Source organism: Diceros bicornis, unplaced genomic scaffold (genome assembly GCF_020826845.1).
Source record: "Diceros bicornis minor isolate mBicDic1 unplaced genomic scaffold, mDicBic1.mat.cur scaffold_73_ctg1, whole genome shotgun sequence".
NCBI classification, from domain to species: Eukaryota; Metazoa; Chordata; class Mammalia; order Perissodactyla; family Rhinocerotidae; genus Diceros; species Diceros bicornis.
This window is the reverse complement of record NW_026691615.1, coordinates 2,588,687-2,604,115: the sequence shown is the minus strand read 5'-3', so window position 1 is coordinate 2,604,115 and position 15,429 is coordinate 2,588,687. Positions and strand designations below refer to the sequence as shown.

The window sequence follows — 15,429 nt, the reverse complement described above, 5'->3', positions numbered from 1 at the left end:
CCAGCCAGGCCTCCAGCACCCCCCACCCACCCTGATCCCCCATCCCCGACCCCAGCCAGGCCTCCAGCACCCCCCACCCACCCTGATCCCCCATCCCCGACCCCAGCCAGGCCTCCAGCACCCCCCACCCACCCTGATCCCCCATCCCCGACCCCAGCCAGGCCTCCAGCACCCCCCACCCACCCTGATCCCCCATCCCCGACCCCAGCCAGGCCTCCAGCACCCCCCACCCACCCTGATCCCCCATCCCCGACCCCAGCCAGGCCTCCAGCACCCCCCACCCACCCTGATACCCCATCCCCGACCCCAGCCAGGCCTCCAGCACCCCCCACCCACCCTGATCCCCCATCCCCGACCCCAGCCAGGCCTCCAGCACCCCCCACCCACCCTGATCCCCCATCCCCGACCCCAGCCAGGCCTCCAGCACCCCCCACCCACCCTGATCCCCCATCCCTGACCCTCCATCCCTGACCCCCAGCCAGGCCTCCTGTGCGCCCCGCCCACTGTGAGCCCCCATCTCCAACCCCAGCCAGGCCTCCCGCGCCCCCCCGCCTGCCCTGATCCCCCCCATCCCCGACCCCCAGCCAGGCCTCGCGCCCCGCGCACCTGGGCTCGCGCACGAGCAGCAGCACGGCGCCGTCCTGCAGGCGCGCGTCGCGCACGGTCTGGTGGTCGTCCAGGCGCCGCGCGTTGTAATAGAAGGCGCGCCGCCAGGAGCTCACGCCCCGGCCCACCAGCTGGGCGCGCAGGTCGCGCAGCGTGTCGCGCGGCCGCACCGTGAGCGGCAGCAGCAGCGCCTCGTCCGCCAGGTGCACCTTGATGTGGTAGCGCTGCCAGCGCCGCAGCCCGCGCCGCAGCCCCTCCATGGCCGCCCGCCCGCGCGGGGCAGGCCCGGGGGCGGAGCGCGGCCCGCAGCGCCCGGACCCCCGCGAGCCAAGCGCGCGCCCCGGGGGCGCAGCGTCAAGCCGGATACGCGAAGACACCGTGCATGCCAGCCGGGGAAGGGAGCCAGAGAGGAGGCGGGCGGCTCAGCCTCAGGGCAGGTCTGAATGGAGTTCTCAAGGAGGAGGGGTGAGCCAGCCGCGCAAAGGATCAGGGGTGCTGCAGGCTGAGGCAGGAACAGCCGTGCAAAGGTCCTGGGGCAGGATTGCGCCTACAGTGTCCAAGGAAAGGCGAGGAGGCCGTGTGGCCGGAGCAGAGGGAGCCAGGAGGGGACAGGGCAGGTCGTGTGGGACCTGGGGGGCTGCGCAGAGGGCTTGGGCTTTTACCCAGAGGGACGTGGGAGCCCTGGAGGGCTGGGGGCAGAGGAAGGATGTGACTGAGGTTTATATTCATCACTCACTTTTTTTTTTTTTCCTTATTTCCTTCAAGACACATTCAACAAGCACCTACTCTGTGTCTGGGCTGGGCATCAGAGAAATCTCACTAGGGCTCTGCCCTCGAGGGTCTGCCAGTTTGGGGTGGAGGACACAGAGCTGGTCACAGACATTCTCAGCCCTATGTGGTCAGGGCTTGAGTAGTGGGAGAGACCCCAGGCTGAGAAAGGCCAATAGGTGAGGATGGCTTCTCAGAGGGGTGGGCATTGCAGCTAGGGCTTTGGCAGATGAGTAGGAGTTCAACATTCCCACCCAGGAGGCACCTGCCCATGGTCACCAACTATATAGTTCAGTGTGTGCCCACTGGGGTTGTTATGAGGATTAAACTAAAGTGTGTAAAGCAATTAGAAATCTTCCTAGAGCATCGTCACTCACTAATTGGCTCGGCCGAGAGAATATTCACAAAGAAGTACAATTTGATTCCTCAAAGTAAAGCAAATAAAAGCAAAAAGAGCAGACAGAAAAAGCACCTGTAAGTGACAGATGGTCTTCTAGGTACTTGATTTAAAAAACAGAAAGCTTCCCTGAATTCTCACAGGACACTCTGAGCTCCCATTTTACAGATGAGTAAACTGAGGCATAGAGAGGGTAAGTGAGTTCCCCGAGGATACACAGTGAAAAATGGCAGAGCCGGGATTCAAACCAGCCACCGGGCGTCAGCAATCACGCTATTGTCCACTTAAGGCACAGATTCGTTTGCAATCATCAGATTTCAGACAGATTTTAAAGGTGGCTCAAAGCAAAATAAATTCCAGATGGATCTCCGCTGCCCCTGCAAAAAAAAAAAAAAAAGAAAGACAGAGAGAGAAGCTATAAAATTACTAGAAGAAAACATGGAAGTTAAAAATAATAATAATCCCAGTGTGTTGAAGCATGACATTAAACTCTGAAGCCTTTAATTAAAAGATTAATAACTGACTACATAGAAATATAAAATTCCTGCACGCACACACACACATATACACGCACACACACACACAAATACTAGAAAGTCAATAGACAAAGTCAGGGAAACTTTTCCAAGACATGATAGACAAAAGGCTGATTTCCTGCATATGTAAAAAGCTTCCAGAAATCAATAAGAACCAACAAGAACAAAGGAGGAAAAGACATGAACAGTTTTTGACAAGGAAGCACACACGTCTTCTAGAATGAATGAATGGGAGTTCCTTCTCGCTCATGGTAAGCTAACTCTACATAAAACTACCATAAAATTCCTTTTTTTTTCTGAAATCCATCAGATTGCTCAAGATGACAAAGTTTGATAATTCGCCGTGTGGCTGGGGTTTGGGGAAAAGGGCAGTCTTCTGAATTGGAGTTCAGAGTGTGACATGGTGTCATCTCTCTGATAATAGCTACTGAAACCAGAAGCCAGCTGTGTCCCTTCGGGGACTCCATCCACGTGCCCAAGGATGGCTTAGAGCACCACACACATGCTGAGCAATTTACACGTAACTCCCAGCAAGCGCTGAGACTGAGCTCGCGGAACAAAGCAGGGAAACCGAGGCCCAGAGAGGGGAGATGCAGGATGAGGCCCACGCTCTCTCCAGGGAAGGTGGGAGGGCTGGCTCGGCCTGCAGAACCGGTCGCCACGGCCCCAGCCACCGTCCTTGTCGGGCTAAGTCCCAGGCGTCCCGTGTCACACCTGTTGGTGTGCAGAAAAGGTCAGAGCGAAGCCAGGGGATGCTCGGCTGTGGCGTATGGAGGCGAGTTCCAGTTAATTCTGACTTTCTCACGAGGCCGTCAGGAGAAGGCAGGTGGCCGCGGGCGGCAGGCCCTCTGCCTGGGCCGCCGGATTAGAGGGATCAGGGCTTCTGCCTCGAGACACTGTCTTATCTGTCACAGGCAATTACGGAAGACCCGGGCGGACGGCGACAAGCTCGGAGAATCCCTGAGTCCTGGCCCCTGAGAGGCTCCGAATGGTGGGATCACGGAAATTGTGGACTCCCCGCCATCTTGGAATGCCCGGCGTTCTAGACCCTAAGAATATTCACGCCTCTTCTAGAACATTCTAGAAGCAGAGAGCCAGGGTTCCGAGAGGCAGTCAACACGCATCACTTCTGGCTGTCCTAGGGGGCAACGGAATGTTGGAGAAGCTTCCGAGAGAGGTCAGAGAAGCAGTGGACAGCCACAAGAGCGGGTTTTAAAAATGGGCCAGGATGCACAAGGCGTGGTCGTCGGGGGCAGGAGGGACACGTGTGGGTGGGGCCGCGTCCCGCCAACCCTGCAGGCAGATCAGAAGGGAGCCAACTTGCCCCTACCAGTGACATAGCCACTGAACTTGGCATCAAAATTCTAGAATCGCAGATGCTCAGCCTCCGGTGACACAGACAAGATTTCTTATCTAGACTTGTCCCCTTTGGACCAGAGGTGTCTCAGACTGGAACCCCGGGGCCGAATCTGCTTTGTTTGGCCCACACAAGGTTTTCTAAAAAAGAATTGGTGAATGAGTGTTTCCGTATTAAGAAGCTGGGTCCTTCGTTAAGAAAGGCCTTGTCTCAGGTCAGAGTGCTCTCTTCATAGCTACTATTTCCTGAACCCATCTGTCCCCCTCCAGTGAAATTTCATAAGGAATTCAACGCTAGGATGCCTGGCACATGAGGGCTCACGGTGGTCCCTGTTGGTAACTTGTGTTATTCGAGCTTTGCTCTATTAGAAACACAGGCTATTTGCCACCAACAGGTTCAACAGTTGCATCCTTCATATGTAAAGAGTTGTTAGAAATAAATAAGAATAGACACATGCAAAGAACACAGATGCCACTCTGGACACACAAAAGACACAGGCGGGAAATTGTTAAAGAAAGACTCGCATGACTGGTGCCTGGAACAGCATCTTGCTCTGATTTATATACCCAGCCTGATCCAATCAATGCATTTTTCTGTACACTGAAGTTTGACAACCACTGAGCTAGACCAAAAGGGAAGTTTTTGTGCAGACAGATATCCGAGCATCCACCTATTTGGGTCTTTAAGACAACCCTCAGCTCCCTAGTGGTGAGAGGGGAATTCTCAGGGGCTCCCGCTGACCCACGGGCTAATGGATGTGCTCGCAATTATAAGGATTAAATGAGATGATTTCTGACACTTACTGAGTCCTCAGGCTATGCCAGGCTGTGTTCGAAGAGCTTTACAAAACCTGGCTCACTTTATCACTTAACAGCATTGCTATGGGGTAGGTGCTAATATCAGGCCCATTTTACTGATGAGGAAAATGAGTCCACAGCGTCAAAGCAGCACCTCAGCTAGGGCCTGGCACACAGTAGGTGCTTGGGTTTAGAAGAACCTAAATCTTGTTCAGTCAGCAACATGAACACCCGTACCTGTCTCCCCAGGGAGTATTTCCTCTGGGGTCCCGTGAGAGACTCTGGGCACCTGTAAGTGCTCCATAAATGTTTCGGTTCTCACGTTCTGTGGGTGACTCAGTGCAGAGCCGCCGGGAAAGGGGAGTGGAGATGGTAGTGGCAGGTTTCTGGGGGTGTGGAGACACGAGACGCACACAGGGACGCCCATGAACACACACCCTGAGACAAATGCAGACACGCCTGTTTCGAAACAGACACAGAAACACACACACACCCAGACCACACACAGGTATGCACACAGGCACACACAGGCACCCCAGGGTCTCGGGCTGGGGTGGGCGGATTGGGGAGGCCCCGGACGCGATCCCTCCTGGCCCCAGCCTCCACCTCCGTCTCTGCTCCCTGGGGCCCGGGGCCTCCCGCTCAGGCGGTGGCAGACCAAAGGGGGAACTGCAGGCCTAGAGACAGGGACTCGGGCAGCGGGAGGGGCCGGGCGGGCGGCTGCGGCACAGAGCGCAGCTCTCGGGCGCCACCCGGTGGGCACGGGGGGCAGGGGGCACGGCGGTCCCTGGGCTCGGCATCTCTGGGTCTCTGTGTCTGTCTGCGTCTCCATCTGTCTGTGTCTCTGCTTCTCTGTCTCGGTCTCTGTCTCTCCATCTCTGTCTCTTTCTCCCTCTGTCTCCCCTCCACGCCTCCCCCCAACCCAGAGCCCAGGCCCCTCCCATGACCCTCCCCTCTGTGCCCTGTCCCCCGATGGCATCTCGGCATTTCCTGCCACCCGTGGGCTGCCCGCTGTGACTCAGGCCGGGTGGGGCGTGGTGACCGGCCGCCCGCTCCTGCCTCCCATGTCCTGGGCTTTGGGGAGGGGACCCACGTCTGGAGGAGCACACGGTTCCCCACTGTGCCTCTGTCCAAATAGAGCCTGGTCCACGGGGCCACCGGGGCCCGCCCCTTCCCCAGGGTGGCCGCTGCTGGCTCCCGAAGGCGGGGCACAGGGACAGGGAGGATTCGGACCCCTAAGCGAGGAAGGGCCCAGAGAGACAGTGATGGTCACCCTGGAATCCTGCGAGGAGGGCAGGGCCCCCTCTTCTCATCTGCTGAAAACCTGCCACGTCCCCGCCATCGCCTGCAGGCTGGCAGCCTGATCCCTGACCAGCCCGGGGTCTCAAAGGCCACTGACCCCAAGCCTCCCACACTCCCATTTGCTCTTGTTCTCCGGTTCCTCCGAGGTGTGGGGTTCCTCCGAGGTGTGGCACCCTTTCCTTCCCGGGGGCTTCTGTGCATTCTGTTCCCTCTCCCAGAATGCCCTTCCAGTCACCTCCTCCAGGAAGCCACCCTCACTCCACCCCCTGCTGGAAACCATCCTCTGAGCTCCAGAGAGCAGGTCTGTCCTGGTCACGGTCATAGCCGTGCCCCTGGCACAGCGCCGGGCGCACAGAAAGTGCCCAAGAAGCATTTGCTAAACGAATATGCGAGTGAGAAAGGGCTCAGAGGGCGCTCTTGAGCCCCATTTCCCATCTTTCCTGGCTGGGGCGGGGGGTGGCCACGTGGACGTCTTCCTGCTCTGTGCCCTGTTTTCCCAGGCACGGGGGAGAGGGGACATTTTCTGGGCTGCCTGTGAAATCTACCCAGCTGAGGCTCATTCCAGCCGAGTCTGTCAATATTTGGTCCGCCGTGGCCGGCAGCGTCTACGCGGGGGAAGCTTCAGTGCCCTTTACCAGCCTCCCCCCCGGGGCCCGACGCGAGGTTTCTGTGGCTGGGTATGTGGGGCGCCCAGGCAGTTTCACGGCTGGCTGGCACGACGTGGGGACGACGGCGGGGCCGGGAGAAGCCGCGACACACCATCACGGCTTCCAGCACTTGCCCCCGCAGCGTGCGGCATTCCAGAGGCCGAGCCGGGGCCTCTTGTTGTGAAATTGCGCATGCGACATTACAGCTTTCACAGCAGTGGACGTGGGGACCACGCGGACCCTTCCCCAAGTCCGAAGCCCACCCTTAATCCCTGGAGGGAGAGATTTCTGGCGAGGAGGCAGAAGGCCTGGCTTAGACCTTCTAGAAGGATTAACAGCAACCACAGGCATTTATTAAGCGCCAACTGTATGCTGCGTATTGTGCAAAGCATTTTAAATGCATCGGCTAGTTGCGTCCTCGGGAATCACTCTGCCCGTTTCATGATGAGAAAACTCAGCGGGGTTCGGGGTAACTGGCTCAATGTCATCCAGGAGGCGAAGGGCAGAGTCAGGATACAGACCCTCCCGCCTGGCTTGGGCTCAAGCAAGTCACCCAGCCCTCACTGTGAACACCCCCTGGAAACCATCCAGCCCTTCTCAACAGTCAGGATCCCGGGAGGGGCTGGAGGCAGGCCCTGAATCAGATCGGCAGGTCTGAGCGGGGGCCTGGGAGCCTGCGTTTAGGGAACTCTTGCTAGAGGTGTTCCTTGGTCCTTTCTCGGTAACGGCAGCCTTACTACTGCACGCGTCCAAACGTTGCCCTCAATCTCAGCCGGGATTGTCCGCCACCTGGTGTTTCCTGAAGACAACACGAGACGAAAGAGCTGGCGGCCCCATCAGACACTGTGAACTAGGGGAATTTTCTACCAGGCCTCGAAAGACCCGATAGGCCAAACAAGGGGTGAAGTCTTCTGAAAACCTGAAAAGACAGGATTATGATGTACTTGCTCTCTTTCTCCTCTCCCTAGATTCAGTGAGCGTTTACCATGTGTCTGCTAAGTTCCAGTGTGTTAACTAGGTCTGTATTTTCTGGGGTTTTGATGCTTTGATGTCTGGGGCCTCGCCGACCAGGGAGGGACGGCCCTTCCCAGGACTAGCTAACTCCTAGAGACAGTGAACAACTCACCCTAGGGGGTCTTTCAAATGCAAACCAGCCAGTGCAGAGCCCACACCTCCATCCTCTCCTCTCTGGGGCTCGCCCACTCAAGGCCACTGTCCCCTGTTCCGATCACCCCAGGACCAGGTGGCAGACGACTGGGGCCGGCCCCTCTGCCCCAGAGCCCGCTGGAATTGCTGGGACTAGCCCATCCGGCTGCCCCTGGGTGCCGGCCTTTCGGCGAGGGATCTGGGGGCCTGGACACCGCTTTAAGCTTCACTGGGGCGGTTTCCAGCCCGGTCCATCCCTGAATCGTCAGGGACATAGGAACTTATCCTTGGGGTCAACGCTAAAGGTTAGACGCACACGCAAAACAACGTAGACAGTGTTCAAGTCCCGCCCACTCGTTGGTGCTCAAAGCAATCGTCACTTTACCACCACGCGACCTGGGTGTGTGGCCCCTGCGTCCTGGGTGGCTGAGCAGGGCCATGTGGGTGCGTCTCAGGCTCTCGGGGGCTCTGGGCGTTCATCTCTGCTTGACCTTCCCGGGAACGGACTCTGGCTCCCAGAGAAGCTGCGACCGGGCACGTCTGGGTGTCGGGACGCTGGGTGACATCTCTGTGTCCTGGTATCCATCGGTCACTGGCCGCAGGGACTGCGCACGTCTCTCTTGGCTGACCAGTGTTCACGTCTGCCACCCTCAATGCAGATTTTGTCATAACCTGGGGTGACGGGCAACGTAATGCCCCCTCCCTGCAAAGATCCTTAAAATCAGAGAAACTTCCCGACCGTGGTCAGAGGGAGACGAGACCATAGCAAAAGGATCAGAAAAATGCTACGCTACGGGCTCTGCAGACACAGAAAGGGGCCAGGAGACAAGGAAGGTGGGCGCCTCCAGAAGCTTCTAGAAGCACTGGAAAAGGCAGGGCATCAGATTCCTCCCCCAGAGCCTCCAGAAGGAGCCAGCCCTGCAGACACCTTGAATCTTAGGGCCTCTGGCCTCTGGAACTGGGAGATGGTAAGTGGTATTGTTTTAGGCCACGAAGTTGGTGTAATTTGTTACGGCGGCCACAGGAGACACACACCCGTTATCCTGCAGGCATCGTGTGACACACTTGGATCCTAAAACGCATACAGCACTCCGGGGAGAGGAGGAGATCACCATTCCTGAGAGCCGGCATCCTGCTGAGCAAACGAGGCCTCCGGCACACCAGGCTGGACCTGACGGGGTCAGCCGTCACATCCTCCCAGCGACCTGCGACCGAGGCCTCACGCCCATTTGAGAAGCCAGAAAGCTGAGGGCTCCAGAGAGGGCGAGTCACTTCCCCCAGGACACACAGCTGACGGGGGAGGTGACGCTGAGACGGGAATCCACCTGGCAGGTGGGAGCCCGTCCTGTGGCTGTATTTTGAAAAAAACCTCAAAAGCCCTTTTTATGACGTTGGAAATTATTTGACGAGGAGTTAACGCGTGCCGTTTAAGAATGGCAATCGTCGTGCAGGCTTGGGAATTCCTGCAGAGCGGGAACGTTTCACCTCGGAGCTGTTGTGAAATGGAATGAAATCCTGATGAATACAAAATTTAGCAATTGATGGAGTTGACACATTTTTGTAGATGTGGAGACGTTTGATAAGGTATTAATTCTGATTTTGCAGGGTTCTTGTTGTATTTTTGGAGCCGCTAATTTCTTCTCTCCTCCTCTCCAGGTCTCGAAACATTTTGCAGGTCCGGTAGGCCTCCTAGTACCTGTCAGCATTTATTAAGCACTTACTGTATGCCCAGAGCAAGTTTGAGCTCCTTCTGTATATAGCTAATTTAATCTCTGCAAACACCCTCTACGGTAAATACAATTACTATTCCCCCCCTCCAGTTAAGGAGGCCAAAGCAGAGAGGAACCATCAGCTAGCTCCTCAGGGGCAGACGGGTAGGCTGGGTCTCAGCGTCCGGCTCCAAGCCCGCCCGCCAGAGTATTCCCCAGCAGTTTCCAACCCGACTTTAACGCTTTTTTTTAAATTGTGGTAAAATACACGTAACATAAAAGTTAGCATCTTAACCACTTTAAGGGCACAGCTCAGTGGCATGAAGCACATTCACATGGTTGTGAAACTGTCCCCACCATCCGTCTCCAGAACTTTCCATCTCCCCAAACTGAGACTCTGTCCCCATGAAGCACTGACTCCCCTCCCCTCCCCCAGCCCCTGGCCCCACCGTCTACTTTCTGTCTCTGTGGATGTGACTCCTCTGGGGGCCTCCTGTGAGGGGATCACACGGTGTCTGTCCTTCTGTGTCGGGCTCATGTCACTGAGCGTCACGTCCGCAAGGTCCATCCACACTGGAGCAGTTGTCAGGATTTCCGTCCTTTTCAAGGCTGCGTAATATTCCAGTGTGTGGCTGGCCCACCTTGTTAATCTGTACCACTACACACCAATTAGGATGGCTATTATTAATAAAAAACAAGTGTTGGTGAGGATGTGGACACTGGAACCCTCGTGCACGGCTGGAGGGAACGTAGAATGGTGCAGCCGCTGTGGACAACAGTCAGGCGGTTGCTCACAAGTTAAACCTAGAATTACCTTATGACCCAGGAATTCCACTCCTAGGTGTCTATCCGGGAGAATGGAAAACTGGTGTGCCAACAAACACACAGACACCTATCTTCACAGCAGCATTGTTCACACCAGCCAAAAGGTGGCAGTGACCCATGTCCATCTGCAGCCCCTTCTAGAACAAATATTGTGTTCTACCTCCCTTTGCTCTTCTGAAATAAAAATCAGAGTTGATGTAACTAACTACACACAATTAAAAAAAAAAAAACCCAACCAATATGATGCCCTATCAGATACAAACAGCAGAAATAGAAAGCAAATGTTGATAAATATGTCTAATCCGGCCCGTAAATGCCCGGACACAGCACGCAGACACGGAGACCTGCTCAGCCGGCTCCAATCCCGGACAGAAGCCGCCGTGGGGAGGCATTTAGACCCCGGCCCCCCAGCAGCTCTGTTCTCACAAACGGTGAACAACTCTCGGTAAGGTTCTGGATGAAACGATGAGCAATTTCCCCAGAAGGTGCGTTCCAGGAAAGATCTGCACGTGAGAAAACTGCAGAGCACTCCTGTGTCCCCCCCCCCGACTCCTGGGTTGAAGTCCTGGCCCCGGGAGCTCAGAACATGACAGACGTAATCACGCTGACATGAGGCCAGTAGGGCGAGCCCTGGGCCAACAGGACCAGAGAGGGGACAGCTGGGCGCAGACACACACGGGGAGAAGGCAGGTGAAGGAGGCAGAGATTGGGGTGACGTGTGTGCAAGCCACAGAATGTCCAAGCAGGCCGGCGACCCCAGGAGCTGGGGAGACGTGGAACAGACTCTCCCTCACGGCCTCCGAAGGACCCAGCCCTGCGACACCTCGACTGGACTTCCGGCCTCCAGAGCCGAGAGTCAATGTCTGTGGTGTCAAGCCAGCCGTTTGCAGCGAGTCCTGGGTCACGGCAGCCCCCGCAGCCTGGCGTATTCTGTGTCTGTGTGAAACAGGGCGGGTTTTGGGTCTGGCTGGTCACTAGGGGCTGTCCATGGGGCAGCCTGGCGGCGGGTCCCTTCAGGGTGCCCCCCACCCCCCGGGGCCTGGCTGCTCCGTGGCAGCCACGTGACGAGATCTGGAAGCAGGTCTCTCCACAAGCCCAGGCCGAGTCTGGCTTTTACTGCCCAACACGGAAGAGCCAGACCCAGTGTGGAGACTCGAGCTCGCAGAGGAGACGGGCCACCGTGCAGGCGGCGACGTGGCCCCACCGGCCGCCGTGCGCAACCTGGAGACGGCATCCTGTCAACCTGTCACTGGAAGATGACTCGAAAGCCCCCTCGGCGGGGCCGCTTGAGCTGTCTCTCCCTGCGATTCCGAGCCGGCCGCCGAGGGCTGGGCCGCTCCGCCACACGCTGGGCGGGATTGTCAGGTGGCTCTTTTAAAACTCAACAGCCCAGCGGGAAGGCGGGGCACTCCGACACAACTGTTCACAATTGTGCTGGGGTGGCTGTCCTAGTTTCCGAGGGCAGGGAATCGGGTTCCCAGCAGGGTGGATTAACTCTCACCTCGCCGCAGCGGGGCCGGGAGTCGGGGAAGGCAGCCCTCCTCGCCCGGGCCCCCACACAGGCCCCTCGCTGGGCCTGCGGCCACCGGATGGGACAAGCCAGCCCATAGGCCTGCGGTGACCGTGCATCGGCACCCCGGGCCCGTCGGGGGCCTCGTCCCGCTGTCTTGAATGAAGTAAACTGGGATCACTTACCATCACAGCTGAGACGATATCATGAGTTTGCATTCCGGAAGAGAGGGTGGATGCAGTGCCAGGTCCGGGCGCCCCATCCCCGCCCAGTGGCCCAGGGCCGTGACTGAGCCCCTCAGCCAGAGCCCCCAACCGCACGCCATCGCCGGATGCTCCCCCGGGTGCCCCGGGCACCCCGAACGGGGGTGGAAGGACTGGTCCGAGGGCCCCCGGGGCACGCCCCCCCGCCCCCAGCGAAGAAGTCCTCATTCCCACCCGGCTCCGCCACGACGAGCTCCAGGACGCCGGGCGAACGACCTGCCGCCTGCACCCATCTCATCCGGGACAGGGACACGGATGCCCCACACCCTCGGGTGGCCGTGAGGATCCGGGAGACGAGCCCCAGCAGTAGGTGCCCCTGCAGGTCGGCACCCCTCTGCTCCGTAATCACCGGACACACGCGGATGCTAACCGTCAACTTTTATTAATGGAAAATGGAATGCCTCATTAACAGAAACCTTGTCTTAAAAACGGCAGAACAAGAACATTTATTTTAAAAAAAAAAAGTGACTTCACATTTTACTGAGTTACAACATGGTGGCAGGACCTGCTTCTGTCTGTTAAAAGATTCCATGAGTTCCCGGGAGCTGGGGCCGGGCCGGCAGTGCGTCCGCCCACCGCACACGCGGCCGGCGGGTCAGTAGCGGCGGGTGAAGTGGGGGTACGGGTGGGGGTGCGGGACTCGGCTGCCCCGGTCCTGGCCGGCCAGTCCTCCACCGTCCAGTCCGCCGCTGGGCACCACATGCCCCTGGGAATGCCCGCCTTGTGCAAAGCCGCCTCGCCTGGAACAAAGGCACACGTTTGTCCCCTGCAGCGCGGTACGCGTCGTCCTCTCGGGCGCGGCTCTGCGGCCCGGAGAGCAGAGGCGCTGTGTCCAGGCGAGCCACGTCAGGTTCCCGGACCGCCTTCCGGTAAGCGAGGACTGGTACTTGCATAAGCTGCCAAGAGCTGCTTTTGGGTTTGTTTGCAAAACGCTCAAGCCAGCAAGTTGATCAGACATGCAAAACAGGGAGAGGAAGGGAGGACCAGCAACAAATCAACGTCAGCCGCGGACAGAGCTTCTTACCCCGACATTCCGCCCCGAGCGGCCACGTGCCCCGGCCCCGAGGGCCCAGACAGGCCCCTCTCACCACCTGCGAGAGAAGACGAGTTTGCCAATACTCCCTTCTGGGAAGTGCCCAGAAGCCTCCGGAAATGCTGCGACTGCGGCTGCCCCTCCCCGGAAGGCGCCCCCACTCGGGGGCAGGAGGCAGCCCGTACCTTGCCACCGTGCGTGCTCCCGGCCCACCGTGCCCACGTCCACCGCGCCTGGCCAGGCACGCTCCTGGCGCTCCTCCAGCCTCTCACCGTGCTCCGTCCACTCACGTCCGCCCCTTTACCAAAACACAAACCAGAGGCACGACTGTCCCCGTGCGCCTCCACGGGGAGGCAGAGGCGTGGCTCATCACGCCCCGGGGCCAGGGCTTCCGGGAGAAGCCGGCTAAGGATGGGAACAGACACGTCGTGGCCAGTCAGCACAGCTAACGTCACAGCCACCAGACCAGCACGAGAAGTGAGACCCCACCTCATCGCCACCAGGATGGCCAGAATCAAAAAGACAGACGATAACAAGTGTGGGCGAGGCTGTGGGGAAACAGGAACCCTCACGCGCGGCTGCTGGGAACGGTAAAGGGCGTAGCCACCGTGGAAACAGTCTGGCAGTGCCTCAAAAGGTTAGACAGAATTACCCTATGATCCAGGAATTCCACCCCTAGGTGTCTACCCAAGAGAATGGAAACATATTCACACAGAGACCTGAACACCAACGTTCTCAGCAGCACGACTCTACACCAGCCCCAAAGTGCAAACAACCGAAGCGTGCATCAACTAATGAGTAGATAAAAACGTGTCCGTCCACACAGTGGAGTACGACGCAGCCATGAAGAGGAGTGCAGCCCTCACACAGCCACACTGTGGATGGACCTTGAACACACAATGCTCAGTCAGAGAACCAGACACAGAAGGACACACGGTGTGTGAGTCCATTGATGTGAAATGTCCAGAACAGGCACATCCACAGACAGGAAGTAGGTTCGTGCTTGTCAGGGGCTGGGGGAGCGGATGGGAGTGACTGCTAGTGGGGACTTCCTTTGGGGTGATGAGAATCTCTAAAATTGACTGTGGTGATGGATGTTCAATGCTATGAACACACTAAAAGCCGTCGAACTGTATACTTCAAATTGGTGAACTGTATAGCATATGAAACACATCTCAAAAAAGCTGTTTAAAACAAAAAGCTTCAGAGACAAACTCTGGGAGATTAAAGTCCAAACGTGGGTCCAACATGCGGGCACCAGCCGTCCCCGTGGCTGTCCAGGATTGCTGTCTAGGCCCAGGCTGGGTCTGGAATGACGAGTGCGCTGGCCACTCGGCCGACCGGTGCTCAGAGGCCCAAGACTAGGAACCCACCAGAGCCCCACCACCCGTCTGCGAGGGCGAATGCAATACTGCCCCCAAAAGTGAAACCCCAGTGCACGTAACGCCACCCTCGGGCGACAGCCGCCCAGGCACAGGGTGACACTGCTCAGTGGTCTTCTGTCTGAGAGCCAGTTCTCCCGTCCACACTCCCCACGGGTATTTAAGCCAATGGAGCAAACAATGTTAAAGAAGCGAGCGCTAAGGAGGCTGCTTGGGAAGGAACACTGCACCCTCGTCTATGAGACGGGCGCCCAGCCTTGCTCAACACCTGAGAACCCACCTAGAAATGCCGTAGACCCTGCTGCTGCCCGTGTCAGCTGCCTAAAGAGGGCCTACAGACAACCTGGGGGGAGAAGCCGCTCTACCGTGGAGGGGGCGGGGCCTCAGGGCTTCCTCCCTCAGCAAGCGGGGGCCCGTGACGGAGACGTCCACACGAGGGGTGACGCCTGCCGTGACCAGTGCGGAAGGGCCGCTCCATCGACTTGGCAGGGCACCCGGGGCTGGCTCACTTCAGACGGCCGGCCCCTGACGGGCCAGGGCGGAGGGGCCCGCCTGCTCACCTGGGTGGCGGCGGCGGTGGCCCTCGGCCCTCGCTCATCCTCTTGTCGGAGCTGTAGCCCCCCCAGCCGTCGCGGGAGTCCCGGCCGTGGCGCTCTGGGGGTCCTCCATGGCCGTGGCGGTCGTCAGAGTAGTGCTGGAAAGCACAAGAGGAAGGGTGACTCTAGCCGTGTCACCCCTGGACGGGCCTGTGAACCCGCAGCCCCAGCGCAGCGGGCCGGGGGCGACAACGCGGAGAGGACCTGCCAGGCCCCTCCGAACCCCACCTCCCCAGACACTCCACTTCCGACCCGACACCGCCGCAGGGGCTCCCGGCTCCCCCACCTCCTCCTCGCTCAGGACGCCGAGTGCCCCTGGGGCTCCATCACTGGCCACACGACGCGCCAGGGAAGCCCGCCCAGCCCCGTGAGCGCGGAGAACCCTGTGCTGTATGACACTCAGTGACTCCTGCAGGGTCCGCTGAGAAGAGTCACTTATCGGCTTCCCCAAAGAACGGGGACACGGCCTCCGTGCTGATGACAGATGCCCCCCCGCCCCCCCCGGCTCGGCGCCCTCAGACCCCTCTGTGCGTCACTTATGGGGGCAGCCCAGGG

At 58.5% G+C, this 15,429-nt stretch overlaps 1 protein-coding gene across 6 annotated transcripts in view; it reads right to left on the bottom strand.

Moving 5' to 3' along the window:
- Positions 1-1,810: 1,810 nt before the first annotated feature.
- SAFB2 (scaffold attachment factor B2) overlaps positions 1,811-15,429 on the bottom strand; it is a 42,494-nt gene continuing 28,875 nt past the window's right edge. For 2 of the 6 annotated variants that reach the window (XM_058537898.1, XM_058537903.1), the window contains 4 exons: positions 14,839-14,972; positions 13,082-13,194; positions 12,888-12,954; positions 12,227-12,603 (listed from right to left, as the gene is read on the bottom strand). In XM_058537898.1, the coding sequence (XP_058393881.1) occupies positions 12,459-12,603; positions 12,888-12,954; positions 13,082-13,194; positions 14,839-14,972 (459 nt within the window). In that variant the 3' untranslated portion in view covers positions 12,227-12,458. Of the gene's footprint in view, positions 2,149-12,226; positions 12,604-12,887; positions 12,955-13,081; positions 13,195-14,838; positions 14,973-15,429 lie in introns of those variants that run through there. The other 4 variants (XM_058537900.1, XM_058537899.1, XM_058537901.1 and 1 more) reach the window with 4 other exon arrangements.